Genomic DNA, 19,934 nt, shown 5'->3' with positions numbered 1-19,934 from the left:
GCTGTGCATGTTTTGATTCTCGTGTCGTTGCTGAATTATCAGTCAAGTCGGAAAAAAAGTTTCTGTAAGGACCGAAACTTTAAGACAAACACAGGTTTTTCTCTGAAAGCTGCAACCGTGTTTTTGGATATCACTTGAATATAGAAAGTACCGCTACTTAGTGAGTAAAAGTAAGTAGTGAGTAAAGTTGTAGGGTAGTACTGGCATGTAACTCACATATAATTCATATTTAGTGTGGTGTTGATTAGGATTATGTGTATATACTGATTTACAGACACTCCAATTTGAAGTTGTTGAGTAATAGAGTACATGTTTCATTAGTATTACACACTTGCAAAAATTCTGTCTATACACAGCTTTAAATATTGTACACAGAGTGATATAGTTACAAACTGTACAGACAGTATATAGAATACTCTGGAGCCATGAAAGCCCTCTTCGATTTAATGGTCAAGAACTGCTCTGAAGTTACTGTAAACCTCAGGATGCAGTTTTAAAGGACAATTCTGGTTTATTTTAATTCAGTTCTTTTTTAGCATCAATAAGTTTGTAATCACCTCCCGGTTCTTAAGAATCAGACTGGGCAGGAAACACAAGCTGTCATCAATTTTATGCAAGAATTAAGGAAATCTGCTACATGCACTCATTTTGAACTTCTCTGAACCTGACCATTTTCTTGTGAAATTCTTAATAGTTTTTAGGTTTTCCCCCAGGAAATTGGTTAGCAGAGGTGTTAAATAGAGCTCTCTTCTCCCCCCCACCTTGCTCCTATTTTAAAAAGAAAAGAAAGAAAATGAATCATCCATGGAATGCATTTGAACTACAAGATGACAATGACCTCGTCGCTGAAAGACCCCTGTTAACACCTCATGCAAACGACACAACAACACAGAGCATTTAAAGTAAATCAGACAGGTTTTTTTTACATTCAGTTTTAGATCAAGAAAATTCAAAAGTAACAAAGTTACAGAACCACAGCTTGTAACACACTCACGTCAAATGGAAGGTAAGGTTAAAGTGTAACAGATTCCTGTTTACGACAAGCTTTTAGACAATCAAGATGAGCTCAGACGACAGCTTGTGTTGCCGCTCGTTGGAGATTCCAGATGTGTACTATATGCATGCTTTCTTTATTTAAATACATTTTGAAAAAGGTGTGATAATGCTGAGTGACTGTTATCATAATGACTTTCTAACCTTGCTCTGCTCTCTTGCAATGCCAATAATAATAATAATCAATAAATAAAAATCTTCAGCACTACATTTAAAACACTTAAGCATTTTAAGTCTGTAGCAGTGGATGGTGACTTTTTCTGAGTTATAATTTCCACTTTAAAACAGCAAAAAAAAGCATCATGAGTCACCCGATGCAAAAGTAAGGTGTGCTGGTAGATGTGTTTGAGTCTCATCTGGTGCAGTTTTTAAGGTTTGCTGGCTTGTTGGTGAGGCTTAGGCACCAGATCCACTTCATTTGGATTTGAAAGATGTGATTGTTTTGGATCAAATTTCTAATTTTACAGTGCTGAAGACGTTTATCAGCACAGTGACCGGCAGATTAGAGTCACTAACTAAAACATTTACATCCCCAGATCGATTAGCGAGTGTATGCAGGACGTTGCTTGCTGTTGTCAGTGGAAGTCGATCACAAAGAGGGTTTTTCAACAAAAACCTCCCTGTGATTGCTTTGGTCACTAATATACTGCTGTGGTCACTGGAGGATGCCAACTTCTCTAACTAACCACTTAGCAGTAACGAAACTTGAAAAAGTGCGACACAAAACAGAAACGGAGAACGTTTGCCTTCAAAGTAAAAGCTGTACTTTACCACTGAAACCGACACGTTTCAAATGACGCAAATTTTACTTTGAAGGCAAACAGCCTGATTCTCTGTTTTGCATTGCAGTTTTCAGTTCTGCTACCAATTACCAAGTAGTTGGCAAAGCTTTACAGACAAGTCTGTGTCTTCCATCCAAAGTAGACGAAGACGGCAATCTCCTGCACTCCAAGACAATCACGAGGAGGCTTTTGGTGTAGCGCCTTATATACCGTTTTGCAACCAATTTCACCGAGTGACTACCAGCAAGTACCTTTGATTTAACCTCTTCAGTTAGAATATGAACTTTGCAGAACTCAGCAGTGCAAACACATCTGTTAAAATTTAAACCTGGTGGTATGCTAATAAGTTAACTAGCTTGCTAATGCCTAAGAACTTTACTTTTGAGTCCTTCGCTAACGTTTTAAAAATAAATTTCAGTAATCAATTGAAGTCAGCTTATTGCATGCAACATTTAAAAAATGCCAGTGTTCAAATTATTGAGAAAACTGAGAGAGCTTGATTGATTAGTAAGATTTTTTGAATTTTCAGCAGTGAAGCAGATGATTGCAGGGTCATCAGAACCAATAATAAATGTTAAAACCTGATAAATTAAGAGGCAGGTGGTAATAAACCAGAGTCATCCTTTAAACTGGTACTTCTTTGATCCATTTGGAAAACTCTTTCCTCTAAACATTCACAGGAAACTCAAAGCATCCAGAGTTTGCAGTGATTCAGTGATTTGCTCAAGAGTGCGTCACATTATGGTACACGTCCATCATCATCCTGCGGTCACAGTCACTGCCCTGTGTGCTCTAATCTGCTGCGTTCCTCTCTTCAGTAACTTCAAACCGGTTGAGATGCATGGTTGGCTTTGTAGGGACATCCCCAAACGTTAGAAACTGCACATGTAACTGAAAGCCTCGGATTAGCTGACATCAGTGTAACTGTGTTTTTTTGTTTTTGTTTTCACTTTTTGTGTTCAAAAAGTTCAGGTCCCACAAAGAGATCTTGAGTTCCCTTGTGGTAAAAATTAAACACATGTATCAAAAGAAGAGTCTCGTCTTTGCTTAAACCCTGGAGAGATAACTTTGCTGATTGGCGATGGTGTTTTTGATGTCAGATCTCTGAGACAGTAAAAATAGTACACTAAAAAGCCTGCCACTTTTTCTTCAAAGCAGGTCAGATGTCTTGATCTCATGCAACCAGCTGTGTGTTTTAGTTTTTTGTTGGGCGGTCTGGGCAGTCGTGACATCAATCTTTTACGAAGGTCAGATCTCGAGGAAGACTGAGAAGAATCCCAGTTGATATTCTTTGTACAGAAAGTATCCCATTCGGTGGGATTTTGAGCTTTGAGTCTGCTGTATGTAGCAGCATGTAAGCACATGGGAAAGATTCTTTTTCACCAGCATGAGACATGTGGTGCGTTGACATTTGCAAAAATATAACTTCATATTTTTTGCCTTACAGATAGACAATATAAATAGTAAATTACATATTGAAAATATATATAGGGACTGAAAACTGATACATTGTATAGACTATGCTAACTGAAAGGGCTAATATACGATTTGAACAGGCTGCAAGCATAAAAGGTATATACTGACTAAAATTTCCCTCCTCTTAAAGTACCTTCATCGGTGCCCCGCCCTGCAGGGCAATATCAAAACACAAAATTTGGAGCTTTCTGGCTCACTCAGACATCCTTTCTGATTCATGTTCTCCAGTTTGTCAGTTTTTTTCTCAGCAGATGAAATGAAAGACTGGAATGTTTTATACTTTCTTAACTGCCATACTTCCTTGTTTCAGAGAAGTGAAACTGGCATTTCCTTCCTTCGGTGTCAGAAACTTAAAACGACTTTCCCCGCATGCTTTCGTATGGCCCTCTGATCATCTCATTAGACCAGCTTCTACCAGGGCATTGTCCTTGGCACTTACTGCGCAGGGTCCTCTGTAAAATAAACTGCAGTGCGCGTCTGTGTGTATATGTGTGTGTCTGTGCGAGATAGAAAATTTCCAAGCAGGAATATTTAAAGCTAAGTGGTGAGAATAGTTGCACCATAGCTCCCTGAACTTTTACTGCTGGACAAACATTTTGGCATGCAGAGCCCCTGAACCTGCCAGTGTGCCTCTCACAATTTACTTTGCTAAATCAAATCCACACTTTAGCGGAAAAAGAAAAAAGAATAATAATAATAATTTAAAAAAAGACAACACAATACCCTAAATTGCCTGAACACTGCACAACAAGACTTTTAAACAAATAGCAGCAACCAGAGCCAGTGATTATACAGGCAGATCTGTCTTAAGGGCAATCAGTAAGGGACTCTGCATGTAGACTTATTTTTAAATTCCTCCAAAATAAAATAAACCTCTGCGCCACTTTGCATCTCTACCTATAGCGTCACACATACAGCAGCTAACTGGTTCACACCCTAAATGGATGGCTTGTTTGTGTACATTTGACTTCCTCTCTAGCCAGGTCTGCTAATCTCTTACATAATCTATAAGAAGAGAGCGCAGATGTGCGCGGGCTGGTTGCCATGACAATCATATCTTGCTATTCTCCAGGTGGGAGTCGATGTGCTTGATGAGGGCATCGTCAGGGTAACCGACCGGGAATATCAGCTGGCAGAGAGGGCAGCTCCTCATGTCACTCTCTTCGGTCTCCATCCAGAGCTGCAAAACACACACACACACACACACACACACACACACACACACAGAGGTATGGACATGTAGTCACTATCAGGTCAAATCACATGCAGTCCTCAGCGTACTCACTTCACAGGATAGTATTAGTAAGTCTGTGGGAGGCAGATTCACAGTTTCATCATTGCAGGGTAAGCGATCAATTCAGGCTTACACAAAAGGTTTTTAAAAAGAGACAAACTTGTAGTAAACCCAGGTGGATTTAATATATTAGAAAAAATAGTTCACAATTGTGAGAAATATGTGTATTTGCTTTCTTAATAAGGGCGACTTAACATCAGTACCAGCTTCAATTTTCTTTTTTTGTTGATTTTGTTGCTTAAGTACATCGTGATCCTCATGATTTAACGCTAAAGAGGACCTGCTATGAGTTTTTTCTCTGATGCACTCATACGAAAAAGAAAGTACTGAAGTACGCCCTCTTTCAGTACTAAGGTTTTGCATATTACCACATAATAAAGAATTCACTGGGGACCAAAATTCCTCCACAATGATGTGAGAAACTGAAAAAGTCATACACAGAGCGATTGCTTGACGTTAAAGCTGCTGTATGACTTGCTAACGATCAATTAAATACCTGTATTTGATTACTTGATTAGCCTCTTAATTCTATGTAATATGGAAACAGTAAGCGTGTACTTAGTTTTCAACATACTACTTTTGTATGTAGAAATAAATAATGACACAGTTGCTCATCTGAGGCTGTAGTACCTGGGACTGTATATATACACTGCTACAGCAGTGAATACTGATATTATATTTCAAATAATGAGGCCAGCAGATTTACAATTAATCCTAATACGCCTAAAGCTCAGACTTTAGTCTGCTCTCAGTGCTATTATTGGCTGATTATGATTTTGAAGAGAAGGGATATCCTTAGCTCAGGCTGCGAGCACAATAGTTCCACCTACCTGCTGTGCAAGCTTGCCTGAAAGGGCAGGGGGAAGGCAGTTACAACAGCTTGTTTCAGGAAGTGGATGAACTGAGTGACTACAACAAAGCTGGTATGAGATTTTTTGTAAAATTGTGAGTCATGCTACACTAGTAGAGTCCAAGAATTAAAAATATTAGCATAAGAGCTCCCCTTTATATTTAGAGCTTTCAGATCATATGTGGTGTGTTTCTAAGCCCATTCTCTCTCTGCTTGTCAAAAGTACCCAGTGAACCCACTGCAATCCAGTGATGAGCCACAGTTTAGGTGAGCTACGTTAAAAGGAGCTTCTGTAGCCAACATCCCATAAACTGTCGAGAAGATGGATGTCGAAAAACAGGCAAATACTTGCAAATGTGGAAGTGTAGTCCTTTTTATGTCCAGCAGGGGGTGACTCCTGTGATATTTTTTTTTCAAATAAGAAGTGTGATTTCATAGAAGTCTATGAAAAACAACCTATAAGTTATGGTCTCCGTTGCTGGTTTCAAGTGCTGTTTAGTCAGATCCACAGTTTACTCATGATGACTTAGAACTGGATTTCATAAAACAATGAGTGACGTTACACTGGTTACATCTATACTTTAGATAGAGCGTACTCTTTGTCCTTTACCCTCAAAAAGGAAGTAGTTTCATCTTCACACCTAGCCAACACTGACTCATGTGACATAGTTTGAGGTAATTTTTTATATTTTTGTCCCACTGAAAATGCAATAATACAAACGTGGAACTGTAAACACTCTGTAGTCGGGGGGGAAATCAGTGGATTCCCTTTAAAGGTTAAGGAACGTGCATCATCATGGTTAAAGAAAACCAAGATTGTCAGTAGGAAATCGGAAAAGAACTGCGGCTTCATGTGTAAAAGTCTGACTTTTCACTGACTCATCTATTCTCTTCAGCCTTCTCCATCTGAGGACTTTGTGGCTTTATAAACACCACAAATACGCCTCGGTATAGTCAGTTTATCTTAAAATGTGGACAGAGGGGGAAATAAGCAGACTTGTGCTATCATAAATTAAATACAGTCACCAACACGTCTAATTGAATGTCAATTAACCAAAATGTAGGGTGTCTTTCTTCTCTAACACAAATGTGACATAACTGTTGTTAGGACTTGTTCTGCCAACAACACATGAACACAGTTTGTTTTGGTCTGTTTTGGTGAATAATCTTTCTAACCTGGAAAATATTAGAGGAAATTGTTTCATTTATTCAGTGGCTGTTGCTCAAGGGTAGAGCGGGACATCCACTAAGTGGAAGGTTGGTGGTTCAATCCCTTGCTGCTCCAGTCTGCATGCCAAAATATCCTCTGGCAAGGTACTGAACCTGGAGTTGCTGTTACAGTGTAACAAAGTGCTTTGAGAGTGCAAGTAGAATAAACAGCAGACCAGCTCAGTTACTAATTATCAGGACAACAATAAAAAAATAATCTGGTACTAAAATTATTTAAATAATAATTTCAGAAGAACATCAGTATGTGACATTACTCCATGTTATTATTCATTCAAGAAAAACTATGTAAGAAGTATATGACAAACCAAGTATAACCTGAAACCTTATTATTTTATGCATGACTTCATATTTTCAGAGGGCTTTCCCCCACTTTTATAAAGAACAACGATTCAGTTAACTGAGTCTTTTGAGTATTTATTTATGCACAGCTCTGTTAAGGTCTTGCAGGTCTTAAGTTCATGTTAAGGTCATTCTGTGTGTTAAGGTCCACAGCATTTCAATTCAGTTAATTTTGGCTCGACCACTGCAACACTATTTTTTTCTTTTTCACCCATTCCTTTGTTGGTTTGCTGCTGTGATTGTTCTTTTGCATGATCCAATTTTAGCTAAACTTCAGCTGTTGAACAATTGGCCTTTTATCTAGAGTACTCAAGCATGGAGAGGACATGACTGCAGGTTGCCCAGGTCAAGTCTAAATCATCATGCCTCCACTTCCTTTAGATAAATAATGACATGGTGTAATATAGCATGTGTTACTGTTCATCCAAGTTTACCTGGTAAGGATTAGATGACTTTTTATTATATCCTAATATGGATTTGTGCATTTGTTTTTTTTCTGTGTAGGTTAAATAATTAAAATATGTACATTTTCATATCTGAAGGATTGTTTTTAGGCATGTGGTTTAACTTCACACATGCCTGGGTAAGCTGTTTCCCCCTTTTTGCTAAGTTTGTCTAAGCACATCTTAACTCCATCTCTGTATTAAATGCAAAGTCATAAGATTGGTATCAAACTTCTAGTCTCTCACAAGAAAGCTGAGAAATGTATTTCTCAATATTTTTTAAAATGTTCATTTAAAGGAACTATGGCACGGACTTTAAGATGATTAAGCATGAGCAAGCTACCCTTAGTGGAAATTTTAAAAATGGGTCTGCAACAACTGCAGCACTGATAAAATTGACACCGAGTGCTAGTTAATGTTTTTAAAGTAACGCAAACATGCATCAGGTTGAATGTTTATGGTTTACATATATGTAATAAACTTTATTTAAACTCACATTGATTGAAGGCCAGGACTGAGCATGCTCTGCTGACATGTACCCTGGCTGCGGGTGACAGGTGAGGGTGTTAGACCTCTGAGGGACGGGAAAGGCTGAGCAGGACGCTGGGCCCCTCATGACACCGCTGGGCACTGCAGCAGAGAGCACGCCCAGTGTCCTCGGAGGGCTGATGGGATGCGGACAGGTCCACTCTTCCTCATCCTCTGAGGATTGTGGTGGTTGAGGGGCTGGTGTGGAAGGAGGAGGGGGCTCAAAGTGAAGGTGGGCCACCTCTGACAGTGGAAATGGCATCTCTCTGGAGTGGCGCATGGAGCTCTCGTCATGGCCTCCGTCTCCCCCTCCGCCACCTTGATGGGGAGATGGGGACCCTCTGTGCTGCAGTCTACTGTGGGGAGAACCTATGTGTTGGGACTGCTGTTTTGTGTAGCTCTCAACGTAGGGCCGAGGTTTCGGCAGGGTGGAAACTGGGTCCAGAGAGAAGCGGGGCGGGCACTGGTAAGCTGAGGGATCGGCAACCTCTGAGTAACTACGACGACCCTGAAAGCTGGCTCGTAGGTGCTGGCTGGGTGGTCGGCAGGAGTAAGAGGCTGGTCCATCGTTCACGTCCAGCAGGGGTGAGCGGCGGTGCATGTCCGGGGAGAGGCGCTGCAGCACCGGAGAGCGTCGCTGCTGAATAGGAGAGTGGTGCGGCGGAGGCGGGACTGGAGAATGGCGCTGTGGAATGGGCGAGTGGCGCTGCGATACTGGAGAGTGGCGCTGGTGGTGTATGGGAGAGTGAAGCTGAACTGAGGAAACAAAAAGGAAAAAAACCCAATCAAGATTTGCATGCATCTTAGCAACATGCTATAATTCATTACACACTATGGACAAGAGTTAAAACATACTTCAGCAACATTCTTTTAAGGCCTGTTCAACCGGTGCACAAAGAAAGAGATGAATAGTGTTTTATCTCATGAAGCTCCAAAACTGTTCACACAGAAGGCATGATGGGAAACACATTAGCTCTACTTATGCTGTTACTTATACAGGACAAAACACAAATCAATACACAGAGCTCAGTTGTACTTTGCAGTACACACTATATATTTATTTACTGGACGTTCAACCAGTGCTTCTTGCAAGTCTGCTGTCAGATTACTTCATGTCTGGCATGTAGGAATAAACACTCAAACAGTTTTCATGTTTTGTTTTTCATACAGCACTGTGCAAAAGTCTTAAACCACCTCTACTTTCTTTTTATTTTGCTTCCAAGGAGCCAGACCATGTTGTCCGGGCTTTCTGAAAGTTTGGAAATTGGCTGCTTTCTGCACTCACTGTTAGTCCAGTCCTTTCTCTGTCCATTTTCAGAGGAATGTTTTCTTTCTTTATTTTGGTTTAATGTTTTAGCTCTGATCTATGAATCGGTTAAGCATATAAAAGGCACCAAACTCACAGCACGAACCATTGTTGTGTCTACATGTGACAAACAACTTAGAATCAATTTGTAATTTTTTTAATCTTTAGGCACTTTGTTACTTCTAACAAAGTAAAAATCTCCAAAAAGGCCAAAGGTAACACAGTTTGACAGACATAAAATTCTAATTTTGCACTAGCAAGGTGATTCTCAAAGAGATATTAACTACAAGCCAGGCATATCCTGGCATGGTGTGTCGTGTGTCCTTAAAAAAAATTACCTGAAGCAGATTAAAAGCATCTGAAAACAGAGATCACGGAATAGGTACTATAGTGAGCATCTACAGCCAGCTGTAAACCACAGTTTTATGGCTGCATTTCAGTCAGTGGTGTTGGAGATTAGGGCTGCCACGATTTGTCGACTAGTCACGATTACGTCGACTATCAAAATCGTCGACGACTGATTTAATAGTCGACGCGTCGTTTGAAGCTTTGTAAGATCCCAAAAGACGCAGGAATAATAGCAGGATTTAAGAGTGTAATAACGGACTGAAACAGAAGATGGCAGCACTGCATGTACAAGGATGCCAGCTGCCGTTAAACCCCGAAGAAGAAGAAGAAGAAGCAGCTGTGTCCCAGAATTCATAGCGCGGCCCAGCTCAGTTTCCAACAATGGCGGCAGCTAGTTAGTTTTAATATTACTCTTATTATTCTTTCTGGGTCACAAAATAAACGTTTAACATATTTTCAGCCGAGAATGTAGCTGTGTAAACCTCAAATATCGGCTCAGTTTATCAGGACACCACATATTTTCAAAAGCGCTCCGACGTTTTCGGAGACGTCTGTTACCCACTAGCTCGATAGCTAGCCGGGGGCTAGGTCACTAGCGCGGTGAGAACACCGGACTCCCGGCAAATTGTTTTCAAACCCACCGCCGTCTTTCGCGACTCAGGTTAAATATATATGAGTCACTTAGATAAATTAAAAATGTTGTTGTTTGGCTTTTTTTTTTTTTTTTTTTAGTATTTTATTTGTTCCTGAGTAAATCGGTTTGTCTGAGATTAAAGTTATAGTTTTTACACAGCTGAATAAACGTCAAGCAGACAGCTGATTATCAGAAGTGTGAGATGCTGGAGAATATACTCCGGTGTCCTGTTATATTTTAGATAGCAAGGAGTTTATTAAACTTCACCGAAACAATCTGCAAATTTCATTAAAATTGAATAAACTATCATCTTGTCTTTATTTTTAGTTAGCACCTTAAAAGCTTAAAGCTGTAAGCTAATGATAGTTATATAAGAGCAGATGCTGCTGGTGCAATAAGCTGTAGTTTTACGTCCAGTGGATGATGATCTGATTAGTCGACTAATCGCATAAATAATCGGTGACTAGTCGACTATCAAAATAATCGTTTGTGGCAGCCCTATTGGAGATGTTTTCACATTTGATTATGTAATGAAATTATGAATGCAGAAAGGTATTTTGATCCAACATGCATTAAGTATGGCAATCCCAAACACACTAAAGCATACCTAAATAGAAAAACATACAATGAAACACTATCAGTCATTGATTGATCTCCCCAGACTTCGACATTATTAAAGCACCCTGACAAAGGATGAAACAAAAAGTAGCCAACATCCAAAAAACCATCTTTGGGATTCCTTTGAGAAGCCTGGAGAACTATTCCTGAAGAATACTTCAAGAAATATTAAGAAACCAATAGTTCATGCTGTGTTGAGGAATAAAGTTAGTCAAACCAAAAATTGCTCTAAAGTGTACAAATTCAGCTTTTGCCTTCTGTTCTATATTCCCATGTATGTTTGCACGTGTCAGTAAATCGCTTTATCCATGTCCCATTTTCCGAGTAAAGCCCAAAGAAATGAGGGGTGACTCAAGCCTTTCACAGAGCTGTATTTCATACTTAGATCTGCTTTTGGATTTATTAAACAGATTGCTGGTTGGTAAAAGAACTACATTGCGCAAAAGGTGACATAAATTACAGATTTTGACTGGTTATTTGTGTCTGTGTCGACCTCGAGGATCTTTGCCATCTGACCTCGCTACGACTTTTAAACCCCAAAACAGACACACATCCACAACAAGTCAGTGAGGTGACAATCCAAAAAATATTTTAGTAGTGTTGAATCTGTCTGCAAGCTAACATTCAGACCATGTGCGAACAGTAGTTTGCTAGCATTTTTGCTAGCGAACAGTGGTAGCCCCGTTTTTGTTTTTAAACATGAAAATAACTGTTTCTTTTTGGACACCGGGTACACATTGTTGTGCAAGACCTGAAGTGGCGTGCATAGAACCCTGACCCAAACCTCATGTAACACCTTTAAAACGAACAACAGCTGTGAGACAACACGTATCACTCACTGGTGTGTGTTTCTTGTGGCTCTTGTGAATACAATAACCAACACAAGTCTTCAGGTGTCAATGCACATTTAGCCTTGCGCAATAATAGAGAACACACTTACAACAGCTTTTGTTCCCAAACAGTCACTTATATGATTCTGTTCCACTATTTTTTCGGCGCAATGTGAAGAAAAGGAAACTGATTCGCCACTTTAATTATACATAAAGATAACATTTTCATTACAGCTCATTATTTGGCAATGATACCATTATTTTATTAGATGACATTTCTGTAAGGCTCTAATCCTTTCTTCAGATGATATGACATGATAGTCACTTAATAGAGATGCACATTATGTTCCCCTATATATTCATAAAAAAAGATTTATTTGCACAAGTACAGTTGTAGTATTTCCTGTAATTACAAGATATGCTGATGAGTCAGTCAGCCCTGTAGTCACCACTTCAGCTCCACTTCCCATTTCAAAGAGGAAACATCATTTATGGCTGATTGGTTGAGGTGTAAAAAGGGAGGGGGCGTTTGTGCTCTCAGGCGCTCTTTGAATGAGAAAAACACAGTCAAATGGGACTACTTTCCTTAACTCATACAACACCCAGGAGAAATTTAATGGCTCCTCACAAATTCCCACCTCCCTGAATATTTTAACAATTCATGAAAAATATTTGTTTGCGTTACAGATATCCAGGAGGAAATCATATCCCTCGCACAATCCTGCAACTAATGAAACAGAAGTGGCATATAAGACGCTTTTTCCAGCTTTGCGAGAGTTGCCCCGGGTTTAAGGAGAACTCAGATGAAGCTTGGGGTTTTCTGTGTTTTCCCCGCTGCTAGCTATGTAAAAATGTGCACATATTCATTGAGGCTTTTTTTTTTAAACATTATTTTCCAGTTTGTAGCATTTACAAACTGTCAGTCTGTGTGGTATTTTTTGGTTTGTGGTAGGTAGTAGATGCACAGTTGCGAGACATTAGCTATGTGTGTGAATATGCGCACAGGAAGAGAAAGGTGTTGCCAGCGTTTAGCACTTTTAGGTTTTACTCCACAACGTGTCTGTGTGAGTTCCTATCTTTACTTGTTTTAATGAGAAAACAGCTGCAACAAATCACAACCAGTAGTTATTTTCTGGCACATGAATGGAACGAGCAAAAATGTCCACGTGATGTGTTTAAATAGATTTTAGCTAGGTGTTTCAATGTTTAAGAGCTCTGATTATATAAAACTTTTATATCAATTATTTGTGCTTTTACGCGCACCTACACCGAAGGACATTTATTCCAATGAAATAGCTAAAAACTTTACTTTAGGATTTAAACGTAAATACTACTTTATCATCCATCTCATTGTAGTTTCATGTCAGTAAATGTACTTTTTTATATTTACTGTCTGCTTCCTGGATCATTTATAAACATGTCATTCCTACGTAACTTTTGCTGACGGAAAACTTACATGACAGCTCTTCTAAAAAATTTTCTACATGAACCGACTACCATAGTGGTAAACTGCAAACTGTACTTTGACTTTGATGCATCAGTGATAACAATAGCACCCTTAAACACTCACAGGGGAAATACTTTTGAAACGACTGCTTCAAATCGAGAAGGCTAGCGCCATACAAGAGCACTCTGCACACTGTTTTTCAAGCACTAAGTACTTTTTTTATTACCACAGTGTGAACAGACTTAGAAAGAAAGCTAAAATGTGAGACCTCTAACAGCTATAGTGTGTGAAGGCCTTTGTACAGATTTCCTATAAGAATTCAAATGAAGTGCTGAAGTGCATTACTATTGCCAAATATGGCTATGCTTAGCTTATAAATGAATGCAGAGTCCGAATAAAGACAAAAACTGTATTTTCTGGTTACAGTGTTACAAAGGAAGCTATTGATAGCCGGCAAGCTGCTAGGTTGGGTAGCTTGTGTGACTGCACGACTTGTACCGAGAACCCCGCGTGTTCTTTAAATGTGCTAGGTGGCCTCGCCTTTGATTTGGCTTTTAAGATAAAAGCCTTAGGCAGAAACTCTGCAGGAATGCTGTACTTCTGCAGTTGTGTAAAATTGGTTATAAGCAACTGACATTACAAAAGTAGACTGAGACCATTTACTTCAGATTTAAAAAAAAATATTTGTAATTACTAGAAATAAAATAAAATAGTTATTACTGTTCCTGTTTATTTAAATATTATCTAAATTATAAGCATAATAAGATTATATTTATCATATTAAACATCAAGTCATTCTTGTTTCTGGAACGATGTAAATTAAGCTAATTTTGTCATCCACAAAAAAGCAAAAAAACAGCTGTTAAAATCCTTGCACTAGTTATAAAGCAACAGCTACAAAAACAAAATAATTATATTAATTATGTGAGAAATTAATAAAATTGTGATCTATAATCTGTCTCTGTTCTTTTGGTAGTAAAATAAAAGCTAAACTAAAGATAATTAATCAATATGCGCTTCTAAAGATTTGCTCTTGTTAACCTAAAATGTGACTTAGCTTCAGTGTTTAAAAAAGGATAAAACACACCTATGGACACAAGAAGACAACTGACTGTAGTGCAATAAAAAACATAAAGCCGACTTCAACAATATATTGATATTAGCGTGACTCAAACATGTTGAATCGTTTTAATGTGGAATTCCATTTAAATGTCAAGGTGACAAGAAGCGCGCACATTTCTGTACACGCACATTTCTGCACACGCACATCCGTTACAGATAAGGCCGTGCAGCGTAACAGCCAGTTATCTCAGCTGAAGAGCTTCATGTGCTGCTGTGCTGTGGGTTTTGCTTTTTTACTGTCGATGCTAACCTGGACTAGCCTGCTCCTGCGTGGCTTTCCTCAGGATCTCCGTCTGCTTGGAGCTCAGCGCACGGAGGCGTCCCAGCTCCTCCGTTAACTCTGTGTACGCCAGAGCCAAATTCACCCTGAAGGAGAAAGCGAGGCAATGTGTCATTATCGTCATCGTTTTTAATCATAGAGGATCACAATGTTAACAGAAGGTGTTACAACTCCGCACGATTGCACACACATAGTAATTTCTGTCAAATCTCTGTCGAATATACACCACTGATCTTAATTACTTTGAACCATTTTTTAAATGAATGCATGCAACTTCAATACAAACGCATCTCCTCTTTAAACTCAATGAATCCTGCAGCTCTGACATGGACCTGCAAATTAGGAATTGACAGGCTTCTAGGCCTGAATTCTTAGATCTCATGTCATGGTGTATAATTGAAGTGCATAAAATCACACCATTTCAAGATGTGTCAAGGCTCTGAGAGGCCATACGGACTACAGCATCTCTATTTCAAGAAGCGTAAACAAGGCTGTGTGTCTTTTAGCCCTAGCAACAAGATGACTTTGTCTTTTTTGTTAGTATAAAAACTGATCTGAACCCTGCAATATCAACTCATGTGAGGCCATTTAGTATTAAGCAAGTGGATATGAAAAATAATCACTTTACAGACTGTAAGCATTTATCTGACAGTTTAGATGCCATGATATAAGGAGTTTTGTTCAACAAGAATGTAGCAGATTTAGTAGTTAGTCACTACCAATAGCCCCAGATCTGATAAGACTGTTTATCTCACCAATTTTTATAAACTCTACAGTCTTGATCTGAAATTGACTCATTTCTTCATGTTTATTGCAAGACAGAAACCTTAATCTAACGTGAAATCCGCCAAGATAATCTATTTAATCTACTAATTTGAGTAATTTCTTATATGAAGACTTGCATTTAGAGGAAATTGCCATTATCACTAGTTCCACAAAAGGATACGTGAATTTGCATCTTTTAAAATGTCGCAGCGGGGCACATTTATCAGTCTTTGCTTTGTTCTCAAAACTTGAAAACAATAAAAATAAAAAATTCAAACATCTCGTGATTGCAAATATGAACAGTCAGTTAGACAGGAAAGCGTGAAGAAAGATGCTTGCTGTGCTCGGGCACCAAATTGTTGCCAGGCTCAGATCTGATAAAGCACTGCAAATTTAGCCCCTTGATGAGAATCTGACTCAGTTCATTCCTCCATAGAGATCGTGGCAGATAAAAAGTTGCAAACGACACATCTGTATGTACTGGGGATTTCTATTGCATGAATAGGAACAGAGTTGAACTTCAACTGCAGCACCAACACAAAAAAAGAAGCAAAGAACGAACATGCATGCGTCCTACACAGCTAATAAAACACACTGTCAAATTAAAAATATGTTCTCTGGCACTCCCGCGCACTAATTTAATTGAGCCCTCCCACTTGCATGCGTAATCCTGCTACATGGGAATGTATTAGAGAAACATATGTTTGTGCTGATATCATCCTCTGAACTGCTATATCTGTATTCTATTAAAGATATCTGCAAAAAAGTGTACGCACAAACATGCTTTCCATGCCAACAGAGGACTGCATCCTGGCATATTTTTAACACCTGGCACAAAATAAGGACAGGGAACTCGGTTCAGTTAAGCTCACAAAAAAATAAAAATAAAAAAGAAGTCATAACTTCCACTGGGTAGCTGGCTTTGTGTTGGAGGCCCACCTAGTTTTCCAAAGCTGTGACTCATACAGAGTGGTGGTATCAAACCCCTTCAGCCCCCTCCATGTTACAAATAACGTCTTCTTTGTGGTACGAGTTGGTGGAACCCGATACTAATGCTAAGCTGAATCAAGGTCAAAGTTCACCCTTATCCTAATTGTGGCTTTGGATAAATAACGGCCACAAACACGCAGATACATTCAGTGCATCCGTAGGAAAATAACAAACATTTACGCTACTTACTGGCATGGTGGGTGGAGCGTGACGTACAATATCAATATTGCCAAAGGGCTGATAAAGTGTATTCGCTTCCTCTCCTCGGTACTCTCAGGTGGCTCTTGGCTCTCAGGCGCTTTATTTCTAAATGCAGATGTATATAGTGAAATTCTCTCTTTAGATTGGCATACCCCTTCCTTTTCACACTTGTGTTATCGCACGTTTCAATTTTGTGCGTTTTGAAAATCTTTGTCTTACGGTTTTGGTGAGAATGCAACACCTCTAAGTCACGCGGCCATGTGTGAACACCTGCACTTGAGTGCAAGGGTGCACGAAGCATTTAATCACTAATAAACTGCGTCGTTTTTTCTGTGAAACCAGGACCTGTGCGTGCTTTTGTGTCTTACTGCACATGTTTGCCAGCATACGTCTCTCCTTTTGGCTCGCACCTATATTTATTTCTCTCTCCACTTTGCATGCAAGTAAATGTGTGCATACTGTAACATGTACACTACAGTACGTAGGAGGGGTGTGATAATGCTGATACAGCATTGATAAAAGACTCGTGCAAGTGAATAGATCAGGAACAGAGGTATGTACATTGTATATGTTTGTGTGGGAGACGAGTGTGGGCTGATTTTCACATCTGATCTTGGATTAGACATTTTCGAGAAAAAAGACATCACCGCACGCGCCCGTGGACGCCGACCCTCTCTGTTTGGTAGAAAACGTGTTTTTCAAACCTGCTGCTACTGTTCAACCACTCACAGAATGGACCTGGCGTGAGGCGGAAGGTAACACGCAGATACCTGGTAGTCCACGTGATGTGGCGGTAAACTTCTTGTCACTGTGTGCGGCCAAGTTTCGGGGAAAGATAAACAAATAAATAAAGATATTTATTGCGCTTAGAAGAAATGGGGAAACTAGAATTCGGACCTCGCTGAAGGGGTGGGTGTTTAACAGACACTGAATTGTGGTGGGAGCTTTTTACACTCTGCAGTCCACACACACACACACACACACACACACACACACACACACACACACACACACACACACACACACACACACACTTCTGCATTATGTTTCAAGCACTTTCAGCTAAACAAAGAGAGGTGTCAAACAGTTCTCACGCCAAGCTGCAGCGATGCTAACAATACAGTTTGCACCAGCAAACACTTGTGTTTCATGCGTCTAATTTTTCATTAAGAAATTAATAAACAGATACCCGCAAGCTGTACTAAAAAATATAAATATCCAGTTTGAATTCATTGCAGAATTTGGTTAATATTGTTTTTTTACTTGTTTGAATTTCCAACAAGAAACGGGAATTCCGCTTGAATTTAAAATCATTATGCTGTGATTTATTGGAAACAGCTCTCACGTTTTCAAAGCTGAAGATGAATTAGTCATTCTCTCTGTGTACATTAGCATAGTATAGTATAGCATAATGTGTACGTGTGTATGTGATGTGTAGGGGGGGGGGGGGGGGGGGTTACTGCCAGGTGCCTGCCAGCGTCTCTGCAGTGTGGCTTGTGGTTGGTGAGGCAAGCTGCTTCACGTATTATCAGTCATGAGTGAGGCAAACGAAAGTCCACAAATGCGATCATGAAAATTTTGACTTGGAAAAGATCAGAAAGGTGAGAAGTGGTTAAAAAAAAAAACGAAACATGACAAAAACAGATACATCTTGTAACTAACGGATGGCAAAATTAACTCGGCTGCACTGCCGGAAGGTGATTTCATAACTTTTCTTGCATTTAAAGGTGCTAATTAATTTATGGAATCGTTCACTGGTTACAACAACTACAAAAATATCAGGGAAGCTAATTAAACTCAAACACATGCTGCTCTCTAGATTATAAGAAGGCCAAAGATGCTGTGTTAATATCCTCCGCAGCACATACAAAATTCTATTCAGTTCTATTCTAAAATTCTTCTATCAATCTGTGCAGTTTACACTAAATGAGCCCAATTACAAGAAAAAGCACAAGGAAACCAAGTAGCGGCATATCAGTGGGAGTAGGTGATATTGTTGAGTAAAACCAAAAGGTGACCAAGGTTTGGAAAAAGCAGTAGGCTTCTACCACACACTTGTTAAAAGCTAAAAACTAAGACTGTCTTCGCTGGCAAACTATTTACTTTCAGTTTGAACCCCATCGAAACACTTCTGGGGTTTCGCTGTGTGGGAGTCAATTGCCCAACATGATGTGGTTTTTTTTGTCATTCTTTCTCGTTCTTTTTTTCTTCCTTACCTCCTCTATCTTGTAAACATGCAATGCCTGGGACAATCTGTGGGGGGGTTATTAAAAAAAAGAAAAAAAAAAGCTACTTTGTTGCCCCCTCAGTTGCAAACATATTTCTCTCATTGGTTGTACACAGGCAGGGCCATGAATACTCCCAGCTGCATTTATCACGATGGCTTATGTGAGGAAAAATAAAATAAAAATAAAAGAACAAATGCAAAGATAAAACTGGGTCTCTATTAAATAAACAGGAGGAAATGGACTGAAAGGAGTCTTAACGCTGTGCTTACACTGCCCCCTGCTGCTCAGGCTAATTTCATTCCAAACCTCCTTGATTAAATGTTAAACACACAAACAGTGGAGTTAAAGTTTCATGCACACACAGCGGAAAATACATAACATGCAGTGTTCGTGTCCAAACGTGAATACCCTTGTATTAATGCTGTGCTGGAGAGCTCATCTACTGCCTAACGAGGCCCCCGGAGGTCGGCCTGAGCGCATCACGGCGGGAGAATAAAAATACAGATGAGCAGCAGCTCCTGGTGAAAGCATTCTCCTAATCCTCGCATCAGTCTTCTTATATTCACTGTTGCCTCCTCTGAGTTTCTTAACCAGTATCCTTCCTTCCTCATATGACTAAGTTTCCTCCTTTCCATCCATCTCTCCTCAGATTTACTTCATCAGCTTTAGTCCCCCCCCCCTCCCCTCCCAGAGATCTGCCGTGGTCACTTACTGCTCATCTCCCACCTTCTTTATCCACTCCACATCACACTGCTTGCACGGAGAAGTCATTTCCTGCCGAAGTAGAGCATGAAATTAGATTAGCATGCAGGTGCTGGTAGAATATTGGGGAAAAAAATCTGACAGCAAGAGTCTATTTGAAGCCTGTTTGACACTAACACAGCTAAGAGAATGTGTACCCATAAAAACAAAAGGCTTGTGCCATTATTATTTATTTATTCAAGCACTACATGTGGTGGTTTTCTTGGCTTATATTGCATGTAAGATATGGACACCGCTGCCATGCCATTAGTTTGCAAAGTTCCTTTCTTCTTAAGCATCAAACTGAGCGTTATCGACCTCTGGACACTAATGGGGACCATCATTTACAAAATACATATCAGCTACTGAGCCCACAAACTCCTCAAGAAATTGTTTAGCAGGGGGTTGAATCAAGGGATTATGGGTAGC

General features: G+C 39.6%; 1 protein-coding gene across 2 annotated transcripts in view; it reads right to left on the bottom strand.

Moving 5' to 3' along the window:
* Positions 1-4,362: 4,362 nt before the first annotated feature.
* tbkbp1 (TBK1 binding protein 1) overlaps positions 4,363-19,934 on the bottom strand; it is a 38,237-nt gene continuing 22,665 nt past the window's right edge. For both annotated transcript variants that reach the window (XM_085361026.1, XM_085361027.1), the window contains exons 6-9: positions 19,477-19,538; positions 14,551-14,666; positions 7,964-8,751; positions 4,363-4,491 (exon numbers count right to left, since the gene is read on the bottom strand). In XM_085361026.1, coding sequence (XP_085217152.1) covers positions 4,363-4,491; positions 7,964-8,751; positions 14,551-14,666; positions 19,477-19,538 — 1,095 coding nt within the window. The remainder of the gene's footprint in view (positions 4,492-7,963; positions 8,752-14,550; positions 14,667-19,476; positions 19,539-19,934) is intronic.

Source organism: Diplotaxodon limnothrissa, linkage group LG8 (assembly GCF_057381915.1).
Source record: "Diplotaxodon limnothrissa isolate DT_005_m linkage group LG8, D_limnothrissa_male_GT1.1, whole genome shotgun sequence".
NCBI classification, from domain to species: domain Eukaryota; kingdom Metazoa; phylum Chordata; class Actinopteri; order Cichliformes; family Cichlidae; genus Diplotaxodon; species Diplotaxodon limnothrissa.
Note: the sequence above shows the minus strand (reverse complement) of the source record. Positions and strands in the feature narration are given on the sequence as shown.